Here is a 22466-nt window from a genome sequence, read left to right on the forward strand (position 1 = left end):
GCAAGCAGACTCAAGCCAGAGTAAGCAAAAGTTGACAACTGTACGAGGAAATTTTTTCCAGCGTCCCGAAGCACGTACATTGCAAAACGCCCGCTCTGCATAAAAAGCAAGGCCTGTTTACTTCGGCCTATAGTTTAACGATGGGCTTATATTACCAGACACGTCGTTGCTGCGATAGCAGTTTTCTTTTTCTTTTTTTTAACATGCAAGGTTTTTTCAGGTGTCTCATTCAGCTGTTCCCCAGCTGCAATGCCAGCACTCTCGTTTGCACGCACTTCCGTTCGCACACGCAGCTCGAATTTAGTACACGAGCTCGGCCGGTGTTCGAAGTCATTTCACTAACCAGCTCGCTGCTATCGATGTATAGAAGAACATGAACTACACTTTAATTTCTTGGCCAGTATTGCGGGGGTAATCTGCCTATTTTGCATTACTAGTGGTACTGGAGTTTAAACGCGGGATTATACTGTGCTTGACATCAGTCACGAATAACACTGCGAGATACATTGATACAGGAAGACGTCGAACTGGCCCGGAACGCTCGTGAGCGTGTAATGAAGGCGCTGTATGGCAGTGCAAGGGCCGCTAGTGCACGTAATTAATATCACACTGCCGGAACCGCATTGTTAATTCTTTGTGAGCTTTGCTTACGCGGCCCGAAATGTGCGCAATGACGATCGCTTGAGCTAGCGTCATCGTGTCTTTGTTATTCGAACTTGTTAATCGAACGTTGTTAAGTGCATTTGATTAGCTGTCGAGTTATGGTGACACCAATGGTATATGAACGCCAGTGCGACTTGGGACGCTTCCCGCACAATATACATATACTACAATCGGCAAATAAAACCGCGCCTGCGTACCACTCGGGCACGTCGCGATCAGCCAAAAGGACCGCGCGCATGCATCGAAGGACAGCCTCTAGGACACGCAGGAACATCACACGTTTTAGATCTCTTTAGATAAGGATAAGAAGAAGGACGAGCGATCGTGTTTTACCGGGACGCTCGATACTATCGCGGACGCATCATTTGTTTTATGTAGCACTGAAACGGAACAACAGGGTCACAGGAAGACGATAGATGTGACGAGGATTTGGGTGGAGGGAAGACAATAATTAACATAATAATTGTTGGGGTTTTACGTCCCAAAACGGGGGGAACGATGCAGCAGTCCCCCGCAACTAGCAAGCACAGCGGCATATTAAACGATGGAAAGAACAAGTCGCTCATTCGAAGCAGTAACAAATAAATGCTGCAACAAAGACTGTGTCAACAAGGCAACAAGGTTCGTGCCATTCTTTTCTAGCCCGTCACGTATACGTAATTACGTATGTACACACACGATGACATGTCTGTATAACTATGTAGCATTCCGCGTCCCAGTGTGTGCTCAGGAATTTGCTTCCGCGGCGCCTCGAGCCTAATTAGTATTCGTCCGCTCTCGGCCCTCGTTGCGACAATGCAGATGCTCGCTCGAATAACAGTCTCTTGTTTACCTCTGCGCACCAATACGATACACACACGCTTTAGCCATGCATTTCCTCTTTTTTTTTCCTGAACCATCTAATTACGCACGTTACCTTGTAATTTACGCATAATAGAAATGCACAAGCCAAGTTTTTTTTTTTTTTTTTGCTGATAAAGAAAATAGCTAAGATACATATGCCCCATGCATGACTCTTCTTTAAAATTTTTATTCTTTTTTTTTTGCATATGTCTAAGTGTCTATTCCGTGACCCAAGCAGTGGCGTAGCCGGGAGGGGGGGGGGCACACCGGGCCCGTGCCTCCCCGCCCCTCCCGATTTCTTTCTCTTTTTTTTTTTTTTTTGCCACGGCATAAAGAGCCCAAAATGACACTCGACAACATCTGCTAGCCCGGCCCCCACTTCAGATCAAGGAGGTGCCCCCCACCTCCGAAAAAAATTTCTGCCTACGCCCCTGTACCCTAGCGATCATTTTCGTCCGATAGTATTCTTGCCTTATCGCACGTTTCGCTGAGCGGCCTAGTCCCGGCGATATCGGCAATAATAATAATAATCAATCAATCAATAATAATAATAATAATAATAATAATAATAATAATAATAATAATAATAATAATAATAATAATAATAATAATAATAATAATAATAATTATTATTATATTATATTATTATTATTATTATTATTATTATTATTATTATTATTATTATTATTATTATTATTGCTCTGTTTTTCGTCCCAAAGCCACAATATGATTATGAGGGACGCCGTAGTGGAGGGCTCCGAAAATTTTAACCATCTGGTGCTCTTTAACGTGCGCCTAAATCTAAGCACGTCGGCCTCTAGCATTTTCGCCTCCATCAAAATGCGGCGGCCGCGGCCGGGATACCATCCCGCGACCTTCGGGTCAGCAGTCGAGCACCATAACCACTAGACCACCGTGGCGGGTGGGGCGATGTCGGGGATGCCATTTTGTTCAAGTTAAAGGGGTCATGAAGCACCCCTTGGACTTGTTGAAAAAACACATCCTGCGGAAAGCTGACACGGCTATGAACTGCTCTGCCAAATATTACAGTCGTGCGCGCCGCGTAAAGGCCACAAGCGGAGCGCGATGTTACCGTCGCGGATCTGTCAGTTTACGTCGCAAGAGACATAGCATGCTTATTGGCCGATAGCCGACGTAAATCGAGAGCGGCGTTCGGATCAGATGCGCTTTCCCCCGTGCCATCCCTCCCTATGTAGCTTCCAGTGCGCTCGTCGGCACGAGAAATGAGAGAAAGCGCTGAGAGCGTGCGCCAAACCCCCGTAACTCCGCTCATTCTTGATGGATTCGAGAAATGTTTGCGGCAATCGATTCGGGAGGCAGTAAACTCCGATACTGAGGTCATTAGATCATTGCTTGGAAAAGTGGTTCATGACCCCTTTAAAGGCGACGCGAAGAAAACAACGGCAGTTGATAAATATGGTTACAAAGTGCGGTCACAGTGTAGTTAATCCTGACGCATAGTTACACCATTTCTGTGGTCTTGAACTTTCGAGATTTGTTTTTCTTTGTCCTTCGTTTTTGTCTTGTGAACATCAGTCAGCTGTGCGCATCTTCTTAAAGAAAAAAAATGGGGGGAGGGGGGGGGGGATTAACTAGAAATGAGGACGACTGGGCTACGATTCGCGCCACAACATGGGAAGTCACATAATCAAAAAATGTCACTACTTTAGGCATACTTAAAATACTTCGAGATTCGATGGTCAGCTGACGTGAAAAAAAAAAAAGGTCTTTCTTTTTCTAGGGCTTTTATATGATGTTCTGTAGGCCACAGGGGAAAGTCTAAATTAGCTTAACGAACTTCTATTAAATGGGTCGCACCGTCATTCAAATACTCATGTCAACAAAAGCTGCCAGCGACTCTACGGCACTTAAAGGGACACTAATGTAAAGCAATAAATTAGTTTAGACTGATAAATTATACTCTGAGAACTCTAGTGTCATTAATTTCTCCATTATAGCTTTATTAATGGATGAGAAACTCAATGTCAAAAGTGTCGCTTTTAAATTTCCCGCCGAAGTTTCCGATGGTGACATCACGGATCCTAAAGGGTGTTTTCCTATTTTAGCCACATTGCCTCAACGAAATTTCCTGAAACTTAGTATGTTCAGTCTCTGGCTCCCTCAGAAGACAATATGCTCCATTTTTACCGATTAGGAAATACGTATAGTCCCTAGTATAGACGACGTCAAAATCTGTGACGTCACGGCAACTGGTGCGGGAACTTCAAGGTGGCGCCGCCACCCGCACTTTCTCTTAGCGCCTTTTTTCGCTTACAAGGAGTCTCCTCGCCGCATGCGCGGTGTTTTTCGTGTCGTGAAAGAGTACTTCACTAATGCGAGAAAAATCGTTCTTCTCTTTAGTGTCGCTTTAACGACATGCGAAGTTAAGATGTGGTTATAAGGCACGTTGTGGGGCGTACGTGTGTGCGTACGCATGCGCGAGCGCGCGGGGAGGAGCTTTAGTTTAATTTTGACCATAACGGGCTAATCTCGACCCCAGGGTCTCTTAAAAGCGCGCCTAATTTAAGAACGCCGCTGTTTTCCGCATTTCACTCCCAGAGTTAATACGTAGCTGTATGAAATGGGCTTTGATAACATCACTCGATAAACATCTATAAAAAATCAAGCCGCGTACCCACCCACCCCCACGCGTGTTCGTCCATCCATCCGTCTATCTTTCATCAACCACTGCAGTTCTATAAGAGCTCGGCTTGCAAGCTTTTTTGCGAAGACCGTACAGACGTGCGTCACATCGTCCGCACGGTTAAGTAAAAAAAAAAAAAAAGACCGCACGCCGGCAGTCGAGACAGAAGCGACGCCTCGACTCAGGATCGAGTAGCGCGTACATTCGCGGCGCCCACGTGATGACGCCCACCACTGGCTTCGTGTGACAGCCGTGGTAATACATATCCATGTGCTGCAGTGTATATATTTATACGAGACAAGGATAAGCCAACAAAAAACACAGGTGCCTTAATTTGATCGCCCACGAACACTACGCTCGACGAGGACTGCCTCCGTTGTGGGCCACACTCGACACGTTGAAAGAAAGAAAGAAAGAAAGAAAGAAAGAAAGAAAGAAAGAAAGAAAGAAAGAAAGAAAGAAAGAAAGAAAGAAAGAAAGAAAGAAAGAAAGAAAGAAAGAAAGAAAGAAAGAAAGAAAGAAAGAAAGAAAGAAAGAAAGAAAGATCCCTCTCTCCGCTGGAAGAGTCTATTGTAACACCAAACAACTGTCCAGGACCATCTTGATCGAAGAAAAATGGGCTACTGTGAAGTCAATAACAAATAACTCTACTTAACGAAATGATCCCCTCCGCCGTTTTTCCCCGCTTTGTAGTAATGTTCTGATGAACTAGAACCATATAAACTTCCACTTGCAATTAACGGGATCCTTCAATGAGGGCATTGAAGGACGTACAACTTCATTGCACGCGTTTCGAAGAAATGTACTGTCTTATTACTGAGAAACTGCCATATGTCCGTCATCACAGGTGCACGCAGCGTTCTCCAGTACAGGGGTCAATGTTTCACCTCCCCCCCCCCCCCCCCCCCCGGTATTGGAAAATCCTGCGTACTGCGGCATTCAGGGAAATGACCAAGCGGATGCAGCTGCCCGATCCGCTCATGACGGTGTCAGCAGTGTCACCATTCCCCTGTCAAGATCGGACGCCGCAAGAGAACTGCGTATGCTAGCTCGTCGCATAACGTTGGACTTGTGGAAGTCATCATCTACATTTACAAGTGCACGGCTGCATGCCTTGGACCCTGATCTTGAATTACGCATCCCGTCCACCTTATCACGACGTGAATCTACCCTGCTGGTCCGTCTATGGCTTGGAGTGGCCTTCTCAAATGCCTATTCGTAGATTATTGGAATGGCTGAAAGCCTGTCGTGTGAAGTCTGCGGGTGCAGCGAAACAGTCGCGCACCTTCTCTGTGAGTGCACCCGCTTCAGCTCCGAAAGAACGGCCCTCTCAGCCGCATTAGGCCAGCTGGACAATCGCCCTCTCACGGAGAACAAAATCCTAGGGCCCTGGCCTACCCGGTCTTCAGCGCAAGCCGCTCTGAGGGCGTTGTTGAGGTTTCTCCACGCAACCGGACTCAATATCAAACTGTGACTGCTGGAAGAAAATGGTGCTGTGTAGTACTTGGACTGCGGTTATGACTTCGTTTTGTTTCGTTTTGTTGTTGTTGTATTTTGGTCGCGTGCTGTCGTCACAAACTCTTCTTCTTCTCTTTCATTCTTTTACATCCCCTTACCCCTTCCCACGTGCAGGGTAGCAAACCGGAGACTGCTTCTGGTTAACCTCCCTGTCTTTCCTTTCTCCCTCTTCTCTCTCTCTCTCTCTGCGTACGCCTATGGTGCAGACACACAAGAGAGGGCAACCAGTCGGCCTTTGTGCTGTCTTTTGTTTTCCTTTCTTTTGTCTATGTACGCACGCCTGCCGCGGTGGTGTAGCGGTCACGGTGCTCGGCTGCTGACCCGAAGGTCGCGGGTTCGACACCGGCCGCGGCGGTCGCATTTCGATGGAGGCGAAATGCTAGAGGCCCGTGTACTGTGCGATGCCAGTGTGTGCACGTTAAGGAATACCGGATGGTCGAAATTTCCGAAGCCTTCCACTACGGCGTCCCTCATAATCATATCGTGGTTTTGTGACGTGAAACCCCAGATAATATTATTATTCAACTTATTTAGTGATAACGAGACAGTTCAGCGACCTCATGATTGCATCACAAAAGTACACGCATTGTTAAGGGGGCACGTTCTCGTACAACGTATCTCGTTAAGGGTGCAAGCTGGACGGTGCCATATAAAAGACAACAGCCACGATAAAGAAACGCTGCCACAAAACGGTTCGCCGATAAAAGCAAGTGGCCTTTACGGTGCTCAAGAAAAATGTAGGTCAAGTGCGTCGCATGTCCTCCCACGGCTCCTTTTGACGACACCCAGAATATGAAAAAGGGGGCGTTCCCAATCCTAAGCAAATCTTTTGAGGGTTACGGTGGAGGGACGCATGCCTGTCGGTAGGTTTTTTTTTTTTTTTAAACTAGAAAATACAGCAGAATTCTTGTTACAAAAAATCGCCTGTGACAGGTAGCAATAGTGTACTTCACAACCTTGATTACATCGAAGAGGCGGATATTTTTTGCACAACAACAGATATACAAAATCGATTGACTAAATGAAAATTCATTAACCGACGTTTTTCATTGTTTACGTTGGGGTTGCAACTGACGGATTGCAGACGGTGGGCTTCCAAGGCATATCCACTTGGTATGAAATCTGAGGGTAGCACGGATTTCGAGATATGCACTATCTAATTGCGGTAAAAATGCACTGTTGTTCCAGTAACCTTTTTCTTTTTTTTTTAACAAACCATCGTTTGTGCATCGCATCACAAAACTAATTAAAACCCCTGCGTATTTCATCGCACACTTTGGGAGTGAATATCTCGAAACGTGTGCCAGCCTGCAAATTGTTTCGGAGTGGATCTACTTTGCGAAATCACCGGCTACAATTATTCAATTGCAATATGGGCAGTAAAGTAATTGAATAATATGCTAATTAGTATTTTATGTATGTAACTAGCCGATTAGGTTAAGTGTATCTCGCGTAAATAATACCCGCCACTTCGAGTAATACCAAGCTTGAAGACTATCCTATCTGATTATGCTATCTAAGGGTGATTTCATTTTTTTTTACTTAAACTGGAGAAGAGCAAGTTATGTAATGCTTAGAAATGACAACCACGCAGTCTATTTGAGTGAAAAAAGTGAATTTCTATGCTATTAAGACAAAATAAACAGATGTAAATAGGGAGCTCGTGAGATGCATCACCTGCTTCCAGTAATCCATGTTGCCTCAACGGCTCGGGCGCTGGGGCCGTTCGAAATCCGGGATCAGTTGACCGGGCGAGCACCCTGTCGAAGCACCAGCACGAATCGAAAACAAAACCGACGAAACGTGGTCCTGCTAGGTGCACGGCACTTCAAGCGAATCTCACACAACCCTGCTTGAAGCGCCGAGTTCGCTTCTTCAGGCAACGGTGAAAGTGTTTTCTCGTCCAACGCACAACTCGTCCGTGGTCTTCCGCTCCGCGCGGAGTCCCATCACGGCGCTCTTGCTTTCAGCGTTCGAGTAAAAAGTGACTGGGTACTTGGTGGTTCGGACGTTGCGAAAACAGCTCACGCGAAGGTCGGCACCGCTCCAGCAAAACTTGACTCTTCTCTCGCGAACTTGACGAGGTGAAAAACAAATGCACACACACACACAACTTGGGGGGACCCCGCGCGCGTGGTGAAGAAAAGAAAGCCAAGCAGCACGGGCCCGAGAGCAGAGGCGGTGGGACGAAGCCCTGAACTTGGTGGTGTTTCACTGGCACAGAAAAGAAGAGCCACGAGACGTTTAAAGTTGGACGTCTTCCGAAGTGTTTTGTGTCGCGCGCGCCTGGTTGTACGGGAGTCGGCTAGACGGGCAGCAACGGCGGCGTTGTTGCTTGCAGCGTGCCACACGCGGACGAATTCGCGACTGGTTTGGAGGAGACGACGGCAACGGCAGTCGGGATTGAACGATCAAAAACATCAAAAGAAGAAGCGCTGGAGTGGAGAGAGGAGGGAGGAGCCCCGGCGGCAGATTGCAGCCACGCAAAAAAGATAAATAACGACGAGTGGCGGCGGGCATAGAGAGTGAGGGAGGTGGCGCCATCTGTGCGGCTGTTTTTGCGGTGCCGGTTCTTCCACGTGCTCTGGCAGGCCACAACAGAAACGATGGGAAAGGAGGACAGGAGAGGTCGCGTACGGTGTACCGCTGGTTTACCGCGCGCATTTGGTTGCTGACGTTTCTTTTCTTTCTTGAATTCGTTTTAACTTTCGTATTTTGTGTCGTTTTGTAACGTCCCTGGTTATGGAGAAGCAGGTTTCACTAAGTCGTTCTTTAGTATACATGCCCCAAGACGCACCTCACCTTTTCTCTACTGCTTGAGGTTGCAAACAGGAGTTTGAAGAAAGAAAGAAAGAAAGAAAGAAAGAAAGAAAGAAAGAAAGAAAGAAAGAAAGAAAGAAAGAAAGAAAGAAAGAAAGAAAGAAAGAAAGAAAGAAGTCTGTTCCTTCTCGGTATGGGACGGACGTGGGAAGCTCTTTGCGGCGCCCCTTTTGGGAGACGGTGAAAAACGGACATTTTTCGGCTACATTTTTTTGTTCCTTTCCTTTCTTTGACGAACAGAAATAGAGCACTCCTGTGTGCCGTATGACAGCCGACAGGGCGCGACCCTAGCGGCGGAGGACGGCGGGATTATGAGTGTTTCATGCTGATCCATCGCCCGCGCGTATCGCGTTTGTATATTATAGTTTACAGCGGCGCTTTGAACCCGAAGGTCACGGGTTCGATCCCGGCCGCGGCGGTCGCATTGCGATGGAGGCGAAATGCTAGAGGCCCGTGTACTGTGCGATATCAGTGCACGTTAAAAAACACCGATGGTCGAAATTTCTGAAGCCCTCCACTACGGTGTCTCATAATCATATCGTACGTGGTTTTGTGACGCAAAACTCCAGATATTATTATTATTTGTATATTATATTAGATATTTGTTTGTATATTGTAGTTTACAGCGGCGCTTTGTTCCTTTCGTTCTTTCGCACGCGGCTTCGTTTATCGTTGCATCTGTTCGGCTACTGCTTAGGCTTTCGAAAACTCAAGTGTGTGGCATTCAGAGCAAAGAAAGTAATCGAAGAAGACAAAGCAAGTAGAAATATAAAAAAGAGAGATGTCCGCAGTCGCTGCAACTTCAGGAATTTCGTCCGTAAACCGGTATAGTTGTGTTCTCTAATTCACATGCCAGTGGTCGTTTCAGTGTTAGTAAGACTGCCGCGTGAAAGGTTTCTAAGAAGTCGGAATGATCGGTATATTGAGCAAGCATCTTGGATTGCGGAACTGGGAGCGCAGAGCGAGCGAACACTGCCGCCTGTCCGATCAAATTTTCTAAATAAAAAAAAAAGTAATCCATATCCGTATAACGAACTAAAAACCTGTCCGAAGGCGAGTTATTTCGATCCGTTTACTGTTTTCCTGAAGAGAAGCTGTGCTTATCACCATAGGGCATGCGCACGGTTCCCCTCTACCGGGGGGGGGGGGGGGGGAGGGGTGCAATGTATCGTCGCAGCACCCCCACCACCCCCCTTTGGTCGAGTCCGAAAGACACCATGCTTGACAATAGATGAAAAAATGAAAGTGAAGCTCTTCTTACAATGGCCTCCCTTTGGTTCCTGGCTTTCCAAGAGTAAGGATGCTAAGTAAACAGTTCATGGAATGCAACATCAGGAGCCTTCGACCGCCGTTATCCTCAAAAACCTGTGTGGACGTAACCCTGCTCCTTAGACAAGGACGGGACAATACCGACTGTGTTAAAACGTATGGGGAGACTCTGCGTGACCCCCCTCCCATCCCCTCACACACTGAGGTAATTAGCGAGGGCGCCCCCCCCCCCTCTCCCTCTCCCTTCCGTGCGCACGCCTATGCTTATTTACACAAGCAGCCGTTATGAACGGGTCGGTGACAACCCGGTTATAGGACAGGAAATCGACTCAATTGGCGATCTGACAAGATAAGAAAAGATAAAAGAAATGGTAAGTGCACGCTGACACACCCCCGCCGGTGCGTCTCGACACGAGGCGACACGCATCGGTGATCGGGCCTCCCTGCAGATAGAACCGCCACCGCGCCCCCCGGAACACCGCACGTATAACCTGAATGTATGAATGAATGAATGCACGGATGGATGGATGGATGAGGCGTGTGTGTAATTCGTACATGCGTGGCCGTGAGAGCAGAGGGTGAGGGTTATACATCGCCGACGAAGATGGAAAAGATGGGGAATGGATCGAGCCAGCCCCTCCTCCCGCTTTCTTTTCCTTCCTTTCCTTCTTTACTTCTTTTTCTTTTATGTAAGACGCAACTAGACTTGTGCCTATATTCGATAATTTCGAATACATTGAAGGAAAAGAGAAAACGCGTGGCCTTGCATGCATGCAGTCAATCCATAAATATCGGCAATATAATAAATAATAATTGTTGCGGTTTTACGTCCGAAAACCGCGATATGCATATGAGAGACACCGTAGTGGAGGGCTTCGGAAATTCCGACCACCTGGGGTTCTTTAGCGTGCGCCTAAATTTAAGCACAGGGTCCTCTACCATTCTGCCTCCATCGAAATGCGCTCGCCGCGGTCGGGATGCGATCCCGCGACCTTCGGATCAGCAGTCGTGCACCATAACCATAGACCTCTGCGGCGGTTTATCGGCGGTATCGGTGATCGACGAATATACATATCTATGCCTTTACATAAGGTCACTTCTTCTTCATTCCTTTGTGTTCGCTAGACGCCACACTGCGTGCTGCGATGTCTGCTATACCGGTTCACAGCAGAGCGTGGACCCCATGCCCTGATTAGAGATTAACGCGGGTTACCTTGAGCCAAAAAGAGACGAGCCACGGACAAGCCAACTAAATGTATACAGGTGTTGTACCGCTGGGACAGCTGCTACACGGCAGTTTACACCGCTGTGGCCAGGACACGGAGGAAGGAACACACTATAGGAGGGAGCGTCACGTGACGCCTCTGGCCTCCTTCCAACATGGATGGGCTCGGAGTCGGCGTTTGTGTCGTTTCTTTCTCGTAAACTCCGCGACATCATTGTGTATTTTGAGTTCAAGAAAACAGTTTCATTTCGAAGACAACGCATTCCGGGCCTTTTCAACCCACATTCCGTAACGAGTCATATATATTCATATGTATATGACTGCATATGCACATATATCTTATAGATGCATATGCGATGACATCGTTGGACCATGGCATTCGCAATGCTGCTCTTGCAACAGCGGATAGGCGACGCAAGTCGTCATATCAGCCATTGTTAGTCAACCAACACTAGTTAGCATCAGCCCGTGCTAACATGGGCTAGTAGTACGTACGCGAGCAAATACTGCAGGTCAGGACACATACTCTTCGTCATTACCTTTTTCGATTCGCAAATCTGGGAGGGAAATGCCGCCCTCCGTAGTCATCTAAAGGGAGCCGCCAATCCTGGCCCATACCTTTGCTCAGGCGCTCCTTTCATGTCATTTTTCAATGCGCAGGGTTATGGCTATGGATGTTTTTACTGACGATAATGGCGACCAAGGACCGCTGGTATTGTACGGAAAGAACTGTTCACTTCTCATATATTTATTCCCGGAAAGCTGGGGACCAATGGTGGGCTATGAAGGGTGGAAACTTGAGCATGTTGGTATCACATAATGAATGTAAGCACAGACGCAGCGCTGTGTGTGTTATCTTCGTCAGTCCTTGTCTGTCGCGTGTTTCATTCAAGGGCAGGCCTTTGTAAGAAGCACGTCATCGCTTTATTTTCATTTTTGTATTCATTGCGGAGCTCGTTTTCTTTCGGACACGACCAGCTGGAGGAGGGGGGGGGGGTCTGCGGTCAAACATAGCCCCCCCCCCCCCCAATATTGTGGCAGAACAGCGCAAAGAACGGGACAATGAACACACCGGACACAACGTTGAGTGTTCACTCTCCCGTATTTTGCGCTGTTCTGCCACAGTGTTCATGAACCAACTGGCCCACTTTAACCTCCCCCCCCCCCCCCCCACCCTTAATAACGGAGAATCCAGCGCACGCCTAAGCCTTCCCTTATATCAACCATTAGCTTCTGCAGTACTGCACGTAATTGAGCCACTACGAAACCGTGAGAGCCAATTAGCCGCCAGTGCCACCGGCGCTGCATGTATCGAAGCGGGAAAAGCGATCCGGCTGTTTACGTCCTTGTTGAGGACAGAACGCGACGTCGACGACAGATGCGCCCTTGCGTGCATGCATCGTGTACGTACTACAGGCGGCGCCATCATTATCTTCTTCATTCATGCTCGCGTACGGATCCTGGGAAAAAGAAGCGGGCAGGGTCTTCCTTCGTGCCTGACACTGAATCCGGACGCCACGTTTCGTGGCCGTCTCGTCGCGCATCCGACCATGGGAACCGGAAGGCCAGCGCCTCTCAAGGAGATAAACAGGGGTGTCTTGTGTTTCACGATGACTTGCGGTCGTGTTGCTGTTGACATCTGTTGTCGTTGCTGTTTGTTTGTCGCTGCTGTCGTATTAAATTGTTAATGTGATTCTTTTCTTAGTTATTTAGCGAGTTAAGAGCCCACACCTGCTCCTTTAGCACACGAGCCAATGATGAGAAAATGAAAATCCCATACACAAGTACAAACCACGGTCGCCAAATGATGAGCTACCTACTGCCACTAACATTAAACAGTTTCTTACAATAAATTATTCACATCGCTCATTTCCATTATCAAACTGCAGTAAGGTAGAGAGGTGGGTTAGTTGGAAACGATGCATAATTGGAAAAATCAGCCTGAACACGACGGAGACACAAGACGAGGAGGACACATCTAGTACGAGCGCTGTCTAACAACTGACGTTTATCGAAACAAAAAAAAAAAACGAACGCTACGAAAACCAACACCATGCGTGCGCAGGAATTTTAGGTCACGTGAAAAAAAATTGTTAAGCGTGCGTAACTCGCAATCTAGCAATCACACAGACGCTTCAGATGTGCAATCATCACCCTTCATTTCGATGAAGAACGCTTCCGCCAGTTTTTGCGTTCGTTTTTTGTTTCAATAAACTTCAGTTGTTAGACGGCGTTCGTACTGTGTCGTTCTCGTCGTGTTCGCGCTGATTTTTCCAATTATGCATATTTCTATTAACATTTTTCGACGTGCGTCTTACAGTGAAAATTGATATTATCCCCAAAGACATGTTTTGATGTTGTATAATGACTAATGATTTCATGTTGCTGTTGCTGTGTATTAAATGTAGTGAAAGCCTTCGCCAAGCCTTAATGGCTTTTTTCGTTAACCCCACAGTATCACTTTTGTGACTATTGTAATACCTCCTTTGATGTTGAAATAAACTGAATTGAATTGAATGGGTAATGTAGGAAGCAGTAGATCACGACTGGGAGTGGCGCGCGGGCGCCATATTGTAGACCACGTAGGAATTGTGAATATCAATAATTAGGCGATTCGTAACTGCTGCTTTGCAGTGTCAGCTGTGAAAATGTAAATCGCCTAGCATTACAAAGCTTTTCGTTTTTCTTTATTTGCATTAGTAGGTTGCCCTAGCATTAACTGATCGGTATATAACCAAACCGTGCCAACGCCTTTAGGAGTCACGCCAGTGACAAGCGTTGGTTAAAGCGCGTCTGCACATTGCTGCGCGACCGTAAAGCGAGACGGCTCTCCTCCCGTGTTCAGCGTCATTCCATTCATCCTGTGCAACGCGAGCCGTACGGCAAGCAAACGCAACGTCAGGAAATTTCAGTTCTTTCAACACATCCGCTGTCTCTTTCACTTTTCTTTAAAAAAAGTACAAAAAAATGTTAGATAGAGACAGAGAGAGAGTGAGATCGAGCTCGGGTGAAGGTTGAGAGAAAGGAAGAAAAACAACGGAAATTTTACACGCGAAAGCGCGACGTCGATGACACCGATGCGTGTGACGCACGTCAGATAGTCGCGAGGGCACAGACCGCACACTCTGCGAGTATGCAGCTGCGACAGGCTGGAATTTGTGCGATTAGCAGCAGCACGAGAGCTATACGCGTCTACACTGTTACCCGCTGACGTGCCCGAACTGACGATGCATGTCAGTTCAACTGAACAACGCAGTTGACAGACGCGTGTAGTTGACTTTCCTTACTACATTTTTTTCTACGCTTTTTACGTTTTGCATTTTCTCGAGCCGTCAGGAGGCAGAGACACGAATTGAAGTGAGAATTGGTTATAGTAGTTTAGCTCGTTTGACAAGCCGACGGGTTAAGGAAAATCAGCGTTCGATGCTTACGTGTACAGTCAAAGCTCGTTATAGCGAAGTAGCATCGGGACCATAAATTGGTTCGTTATATCCGATATTCGTTGTAACGGTAGAGATAGAAATCGGCACTAACAAATCCGAAATCTAGCTCGCACGAAAATCCTAGATACAAAAAGGAATCATTCTAGGCTTCAAACCCACTAGAAACGAGCTAATCCTTACCCGTCTCATTTCAATATAAACATACCGAAACATGAGAAGGTGAAATTACAACAGAACAAAAGTTGTTTGACAAAACAGACCTGCGTTCGCATTTATTCGAAAGCAAACGGATGGGACCACATTTTAAACCAAATTTTTAACGTCATAACCATATTTTTTTTCAAAATAGTGCGGTGAATTGTCTTTCAATAATTGTGTTGCTTTTTATGCTACATTCTGAGTCCTGAGCATCGCACAAACTAAACATTTCTTCGTGACAGCCGATATAGCCGCAGCGCTCGCGTTTTCCGTTTCGTTATAAAAATAATAAATCTCACTGATATGAAGCGTGGCAAACCAAAATTCATATTTGCTTCGTTATAACCGACAGTTTGCTATATCAGTGTTCGTTATAACGAGTCTAAGTACAAGCCACAAAGAATGGCTGTTTCTCGCGCGAGGAAATAACGAGGGAAGGGGTCCAGGGGAGCGCACCCCTGGACCCCTTCCCTCGTTATTTCCTCGCGCAAGAAACAGCCATTCTTTGTGGCTTGTACTTAGACATGAACCGACTAGCCCAGCAACGTGTACTTCTCGTTATAACGAGGTTCAACTGTAGTAAGCGTCACTCATGATTTACGATTAACCGCATATCGATAAATCTGTCAAATTTACATGGAACATCGTTCCAAGCCGCCGCAGACATTTATTGGAAGAAAGTCAATTTCTTAGAATATGATCCTTGTCGTGCATCCTGTGAGTACTCGTAATTACAGAATGTGGTTCCATTTTGATGCCGTGAAAGTCTAATGACCATATAGTTAAGTGCCAAGATGCTGCAATGAATCTTGACAGCGAGAGCGGACACTGGGATAACTTGCTATAGGAGCCTCAAGAATGTTTCTAACACTCCTAACGCTAGCTACGGATGACTTCGCGGATTTTTGTGATGCATGTGACATAGACTGCATTTCACTGTTACTTCGAGCTTTTTCAGGGCCTGAACTTAGTCGTTACATTCTTAAAGTTTCGGTTTCTGTTTGCACCACGCAGAAAATAGAAAGTTTTAGCCTGCCCGCCGTTCATTCTGCGCAGTAACGAAACACGGGATGTATACAGACGACAATGATGACGATTACGTAATTATTCCTTTCGTAGCAGATGACTACAGTTTGTAACCAAGCCGTATTACAAATATTACAAACAGGAGAAAGCAGCTTTCAAAAACCTTAGAAAATATATAAATAAAGAACATAGCAATAATAGCAACATCTCGCAGTGCTTTGTTATCAATCAATCAATCAATCAATCAATCAATCAATCAATCAATCAATCAATCAATGATCCTGTGCGCACGCTTAGGACAGGAATTAGACGTTTTATATATACTGATATAATTTAAGAATGCCGATTACCTGAGCACGGTTTAGCGCACAGCGGTTGTCACTGATGATTCCGTGGCCTTTTCTTCATGCAGCGTATGCAGGTGACAGCGGATCAGGGAATAAAAGCTCCCGTGTATAACATAACCGCATGGGCGATCGACTGAGGGCTCGACGCCACGGAATGCGACAAACAACGCGCGAGCTTGCCTCATTACGCACTGGCTCTGCGTGCTTTCGCGGTGCGCATTTCAGCGCCGATAAAACCGAGTCGCGTCATTCGAAAAGCGTGCAGGCATCCGAGACTGGCTTTGGAGAGGGTTGCGCTTTCACGCGAAAGATACCGACACCGCGTTGTCTGCTCGCCGGCAATTTCCTCGCTGGCTGAGGGCCGTTACAGGACGTTCGTCAGCGTTTGTCAGCAAACATCGCCAACTATAACAAACGGTATGTCTACCTGTTGCTTAAGCTACACCTTAGGTAGTAAGCGAGGGTTTATGGGTCAGCTGCCACCTCGTGCGAATATCACGTGCCACGTGGTGCGCCCCAGGGCAAAAAGAGCTGGTCCCAAGGATTATATGCACAGAAATACCCTGCGAAGAGTAGAGTTACTGCATATGCTACGTTTAAAGGTAGCATATACAGTAACTCTAGCGAAGAGGACGAGGGAGCGCCCTCCGTCATCGTTCAAACCCTTTAGGATTTTTTTTTTCAATTTTGCATGTGAATATGTACATGTACACATAGAAACACATGCACGAACAGGGTGGCTAAACCCTCCCTCCCCGTCCGCCGCGGTGGAGCAGTATAGTTATGGTGCTCGGCTGCTGACCCGAAGGTCGCGGGTTCGATAGCAGCCGCGGCGGTCGAATTTCGATGGAGGCGAAATGCTAGAGGCCTCGTGTACTGTGCGATGTCAGTGCCCGTTAAAGAACACCCCATGGTCGAAATTGCCGGAGCCCTCCACTACGGCGTCTCTAATAATCATATCGTGGTTTTGGGACGTTAAACCCCAGATATTATTATAACCCTCCCTTCCCCTTCCTCGAAAAAAATTTCTGGCTACGCCACTGGGTCGCAGTCTGTGGCTCGCTCCTACGCGTTTGCTTCACTGCACTACGTAGCTTCATTGCGGTTCGGCAGCTGCGGAGCACGATATTTGTGTACCTCCACTTCAGTCAAAAGCCAGTCGTGAGTTCCCCTTACAGAGTCAGTTCAGAGTTAATAGATAATAGGAACCGTGCCCTTTTCGAAATCTACCTTTCCGAACGACAGGAGCGCCATGCTTACAGCATAACCATATGCCTCTTTCGCCTTCCCTCAATGCAGGGTGTAGCCAAACGGACGAAGTCCTGGTTAGCCTCTCTGCATTCCATGTACCATCTTCTCTATCTCTCTCTCAAATTAGTGAAGCACGCTCCTGTTATTCGTCTAATTAGGGGCGTAAATGTACGTATATTAGGAGAGTACAGTCGGCGATTGAGCATTGCAGTGAATCTGCTGTCCGGGTCGCTCACAAGTTAGTAAGTCAGTCTACTGTCAAATCAATCAATCAATCAATCAATCAATCAATCAATCAATCAATCAATCAATCAATCAATCAATCAATCAATCAATCAATCAATCCTTCATTGCCAATAAAAGTTCGCGGCAGACATATCCACCCCTACCTCTTTCCAGCATCCACTTTGAGATTTGAGATTTGGTTTATTTCACTGCAATCGGTGCAATTGTAACAAAGAAGAGGAAGAAGAATAGAGGTTTTCAAAAAGATGATGAAAATATGAAGATGAAGTATATACCTTTTCACAGGAGAGGAAAAGCACCTCCTCTCTGGAGGGTGGACAGGGAGTACACAGGCTGACGTCACTGCCTACAGGCGGTGAGCTCTCTCTTTTTTTTTTTGAGGGGGGGGGGGGAGAGATCGCGCCTGTTCACCATAGCCCAGAGGGGATTATGGCGGTGCATAGGTGAGCCTGAAAGACTCGTCGGCGTACACGCGCCCCGTATAACGAGCCTCGACCACGGCCCTTCCGCTAACGAGCTTTGCGTTGCGCCGCCGCGCGCGACTGCTGAAGACGCACCTTGCTCGCCTCTCGCTGCTCCTCGTCGCAATGGCTGACACACGCGTGCGCACACATGTCACGAGGACAACGCGAGCGGCCTCCCGTATTGTCTCTGTGCTGGCGAACCCCCCCCCCCCCCCTTTTTTTTTTCTTGATCTCAACCCTCTAGTAGTTTTCTTTTTCGGGTCACCGTGCGTGACAGAGTGGCAGCCGCCGCAGCAACAGGCTCATCGTGGTCGGCGTGTCATTCAGTTCAGCGGGCGAAGACAGCTCGACAAAGGGAAAGTTTATTGAACCAATACACGCAAGCGCTAGAGGCGCTTATACACTAAATACTTATTACGGGGAAAGACATAGATGCCCAAACGCAAAAATTGACCGTCGGCGTTAACACGAGTGATGCAAAAAATCAGAATCCATAAGGGGCCGCGTGGGTTTTGAAATCAAGAGTTCGACGAAACCTCGTTTGGTCGGGAATGCTCATGGTCAAATGTAAAAGAAGATGCCGACGAAAAAAAAAAGAGGAATGTTAAAACAACAGACGTTTCGGCTCCCGTAGGGAGCCCTGTTCACAAATGAGATTGCGAACAAGGCCCGGTGCCGAAACGTCCGTTGTTATAAAATTCTTAAGCTGTTAAGGCTAGCCGTAATTTGTGCGGCCCACGGGTATGTGCCGTGCGGCCTACGCGAAAACTATCATCATCATAAAACGGGTATGTGCCACAGAAATTGGGTAAGTTCCACTACTCACCACTGGTTCACTGAAAATGAAGAAAACTAACATCATCAAACGGATGCGGAAAAAAGCCAAGCCAAAGAGTGAACTCGACAAGCTGCCGGCCCACTCTACCGACAACCTATAGCGACAACTAAGTTCTGCCTATAGCTACAACTAGAATAAGCATCCCGTAAGATCTATGAGAGGTGCGAACGTTTGGGTTTCAGCGCGAGGCTCTGTCTCTGGAGTTTGGACATCCGTGCCTTGTCTGTGACTCTCTGTGGTTTAACTTGAACCTCTACGCCCTGCGAATCAACGTAGAAACAACCTAGCATCACCTAGCTAAGGCCTAGAAACGACCTATAGAAGCAACCAGATTAGTCTTCCCATTTCGTGCAGTTTCGCTGTTTCAAACCTTGCATGGATTCGTGCAAGCTTCGTCATTTCTCTTAGGAGCGAGGCTCCTTAGGCCCGCGCCCCGCCGTCGCCGTCGAAGCTCCCTGCAACATAGATGCGGCGCCGGCGCAAAAAGACAATGCAGTTTTAGAATAGCGTACGCAAAGCTTTGCGTTGGCTTTTCGCGCAACTGCGCATGCGTCGTACGCTAACCGCTTGCGGGCTCCCGTTAAGTGACGGAAATAGCAGGCCGCAAACACTAACGCTAACTTAGCATACGCTATTCTAAAACTGCCTAATGAAACGCCGCGCGCGGCGCAACAAACAGTTTCAAAACGTAGTACATAGTCATTTGCGCGCCATTTCTAAGGAGCTTCGCTCATCGGTTGTATTCGTACACGGAACAACTGCTGATTTTTGTATTTGCTTGGCATCTTCCTTTACCTTTGACCACTAAACACTAATAAGTTACGTCAGTACAACTGTTGCAAACGTTAGGCGCAACATTTAGTAATACTTTCTACACTACAAAGCAACTATACAACTGGCTAAAACATCACACATCTCAAGAAGATGGAGGAATGAAGGGGGGGAGGCTCAACCTTCTTTTGTGTCTAGATAAAATGTAAACGATTCAGAGCCACTTCTATTCCATTATGGGAGAACTGGATGTAGCTGCCCGGACAATCAAGAATTTTAGATGTGAAGCCTCTTATAGCGGAGTTCAATCCGGTGGTGGTGGTGTGCGGCGTGACCACCCTTACTGCGCATGCGCACACCTTCTCCACTTCCCCTCTCCACTCACCCTCACCCTTTCCTCTCCCCTCTCCACATCACATTTCACATTTCCCATCCCCCTCTCCTTTCCCCTCTCCACTCCTCCTCTCTCCTCCCCTCCCCTTACCCCTCTCCCCTCCCCTCCCCTCCCTTACCCATTTCCCCCTCTCCCCATCCCCCTCTCCACACCACCTCTCCCACTCTCCTTTCTCCCTCTCCACTTCCCCTCTCCCCTTTCCCCCCTCACCACTCCACCTCTGAAACGCGGACTCTACATGCCGAAACACTGCTTCGCATCTCCTCATGGTCCCCTTTAGCGGGAGATGGTGTGATTTTTAGTGAGTTCATCTACATCAACGTTCCTGCCATGGCGAGCCTTAAGGACCGATGTGCGATACCATGTGTTCCAAGTGACTAGTGCCAAAATGTACAAAATATGCAAGTGCCACTTGAGCGGACAGAGCCACATCGAAGCCGCTTGCCGTTACCTGGAAGCAAATCGACCATCCTTTTACATCATGGTCAATTCGTGAAATTGCAGACTTAGTTATTGTTAATTGATAAACTTCTCAAATATCTTTTTTTTTTTGTTTCAGCATGTGTGCGCTTTCCTTCAGATTTGGAAAAAAAAATCAGGAGCCCTTCCTCAATCGTGGTATTGCGGGCAAGCGAAGCTGAAAGTGGCCGTGCCTGACCAACACCTCCTATATACTGGAGGCGTTGGAGGAGGCGCTAGCCTGGCATGCTGCATTTCTTTCTTTCCTTCTTTCTTTCTTTCTTTCTTTCTTTCTTTCTTTCTTTCTTTCTTTCTTTCTTTCTTTCTTTCTAGGCAGCGATCGTACCCGGAACGCTGTTTTCATGCTGCATCGGCATGGCGTCTGTCACATGTTCTTCCCAGCTTTCGTCAGCCTGTAGAACGGCCCAACGAAAGGACCATCACGCGATCATGGAAACGCGGTTTAGGACTTCAATTTTGTCGAAGTCGGAATCTTACTAAAATGTGAAATTCCTACACAAACCTTACTCGTTGTCCAGCAGATCGCTTTTAGTCCGCCAACACAAAATATTTCAATGAAGCACCTACAGCAAGCGTACTGCTTCCCGATTGTTTTTTGCTAACCGCCGCACTTGTGAGCACCCTTTTCCCTGCCACCTGTTTACCGACAACAATATTTATCTAATTCCGGTCATGGATGTGTTCTTCCGCGTACCTAAAGAGCTTGGAGGACGCTTGGGCTTCGCCTTCTAGAGTAGAACGCGACAGCGTAATCGGGCCCCGTGCGCATCGCCTTAGACTGATCTCACCAGACGATCTGCGCATGCGCGAGTTTCCGACAGCGGAACTGCCACCATCTTGTAGTTCTCTCAGCGCTGCTGGTGCGGCTGCATGCTGCGTGCTTCAGGTATATTGGCGTTTTGCACGAATCCTCGGCGCATAAGACGACTGAACGGAGTGCGAAACTTTCATGTACGAGATCCGTGGTAACGCCTGTGGGCATCATAAACGGGTATGCGCCTCAGACATTGGGTAAATCCCACTACTCACCACCGGTCCACTAAAAATGAAGGCAACAGTTAGCCCAACAAACGGGTATGTGTCACAGAAATCTGTGCGGCTACCAGAAAACTATCATCATCATAAACGCGCATGTGCCACATAAATTGGGTGAATCCCACTACACACATCTTCCACTAAAAAGGAAGAAGGCAACAGTTAGACCAACAAATGGCGTGGGCGTTACCACAGTCACACTACTGTCACGTCATACTTCGTGGTTATAAAAGGTGGTGGCTATTTTATTTTATTTATTCACAGAATACTGCAGGCCCAAATAGGGGCCCGCCCACGCAGGAGGGGCGAAAGTACAAAGAAATGGAGCAAGGCAACGCGAACAAACATTAGTACGTGTCAAGATCACATATTTAGCAAAAAATAACACCAATAAATGTAAAAAAAAACAGTAAAATGAAATGAAAGAAGGCACAAAGCGCATAATTATTAAGAAATAGCAACGCAAAGTGTAAACAACAAAAGTAGCACGATAGTCACATGTAAAGTTTTCACACACTTGAAATACGACCATGTTGTCAAGAGCGCGTCATACAGAGATACACATATAGTGTATACAGGCACAAAAATAAACAAGGCAATTTTAAGAAGGCGTTAGATTAGCTTATTAGGCTATGGAAAGGGAACACAAAATAACCAATTAGTGAATCGATGAATAATGGTACATCAATGTCAGCAAAGTCAAATAGTTGCATGTTGTAAAAAATCGCGTTAGATAAATGTGAAAAATGCAGGTTGTTCCAATCTGTTATGGTGCCTGGAAAGAAGGAACATTTGAAAAGATAAGTTCGTGTCCGATAAGGTGTTAAAGAGTCCGCGTGACGATGCCGTGTTCTACGTGCTGTGAGTGGTTTTAAATGAGGACTTGGGTTTACAGCTAAGAGATTATTTTCGAGTCAAAACAGAAATTTTAGTATCTGTATTTTCCTGCGTAACTGAAGTGTCTGAATGT

General features: G+C 46.9%; 1 protein-coding gene across 3 annotated transcripts in view; it reads right to left on the reverse strand.

Annotated features, from left to right (window-relative positions):
- Nucleotides 1-22466, reverse strand: part of LOC119389618 (unconventional myosin IC) — a 164470-nt gene that overhangs the window by 113027 nt on the left and 28977 nt on the right. Inside the window, exon 1 of one of the 3 annotated variants that reach the window (XM_037656971.2) lies at nucleotides 7367-8053. The exons of the other annotated variants lie outside the window; for them this stretch is intronic. Coding sequence (XP_037512899.1) covers nucleotides 7367-7384 — 18 coding nt within the window. The 5' untranslated portion in view covers nucleotides 7385-8053. Of the gene's footprint in view, nucleotides 1-7366; nucleotides 8054-22466 lie in introns of those variants that run through there. 3 annotated transcript variants of the gene reach the window in all.

Source organism: Rhipicephalus sanguineus, chromosome 4 (assembly GCF_013339695.2).
Source record: "Rhipicephalus sanguineus isolate Rsan-2018 chromosome 4, BIME_Rsan_1.4, whole genome shotgun sequence".
In the NCBI taxonomy this organism is placed as follows: Eukaryota; Metazoa; Arthropoda; class Arachnida; order Ixodida; family Ixodidae; genus Rhipicephalus; species Rhipicephalus sanguineus.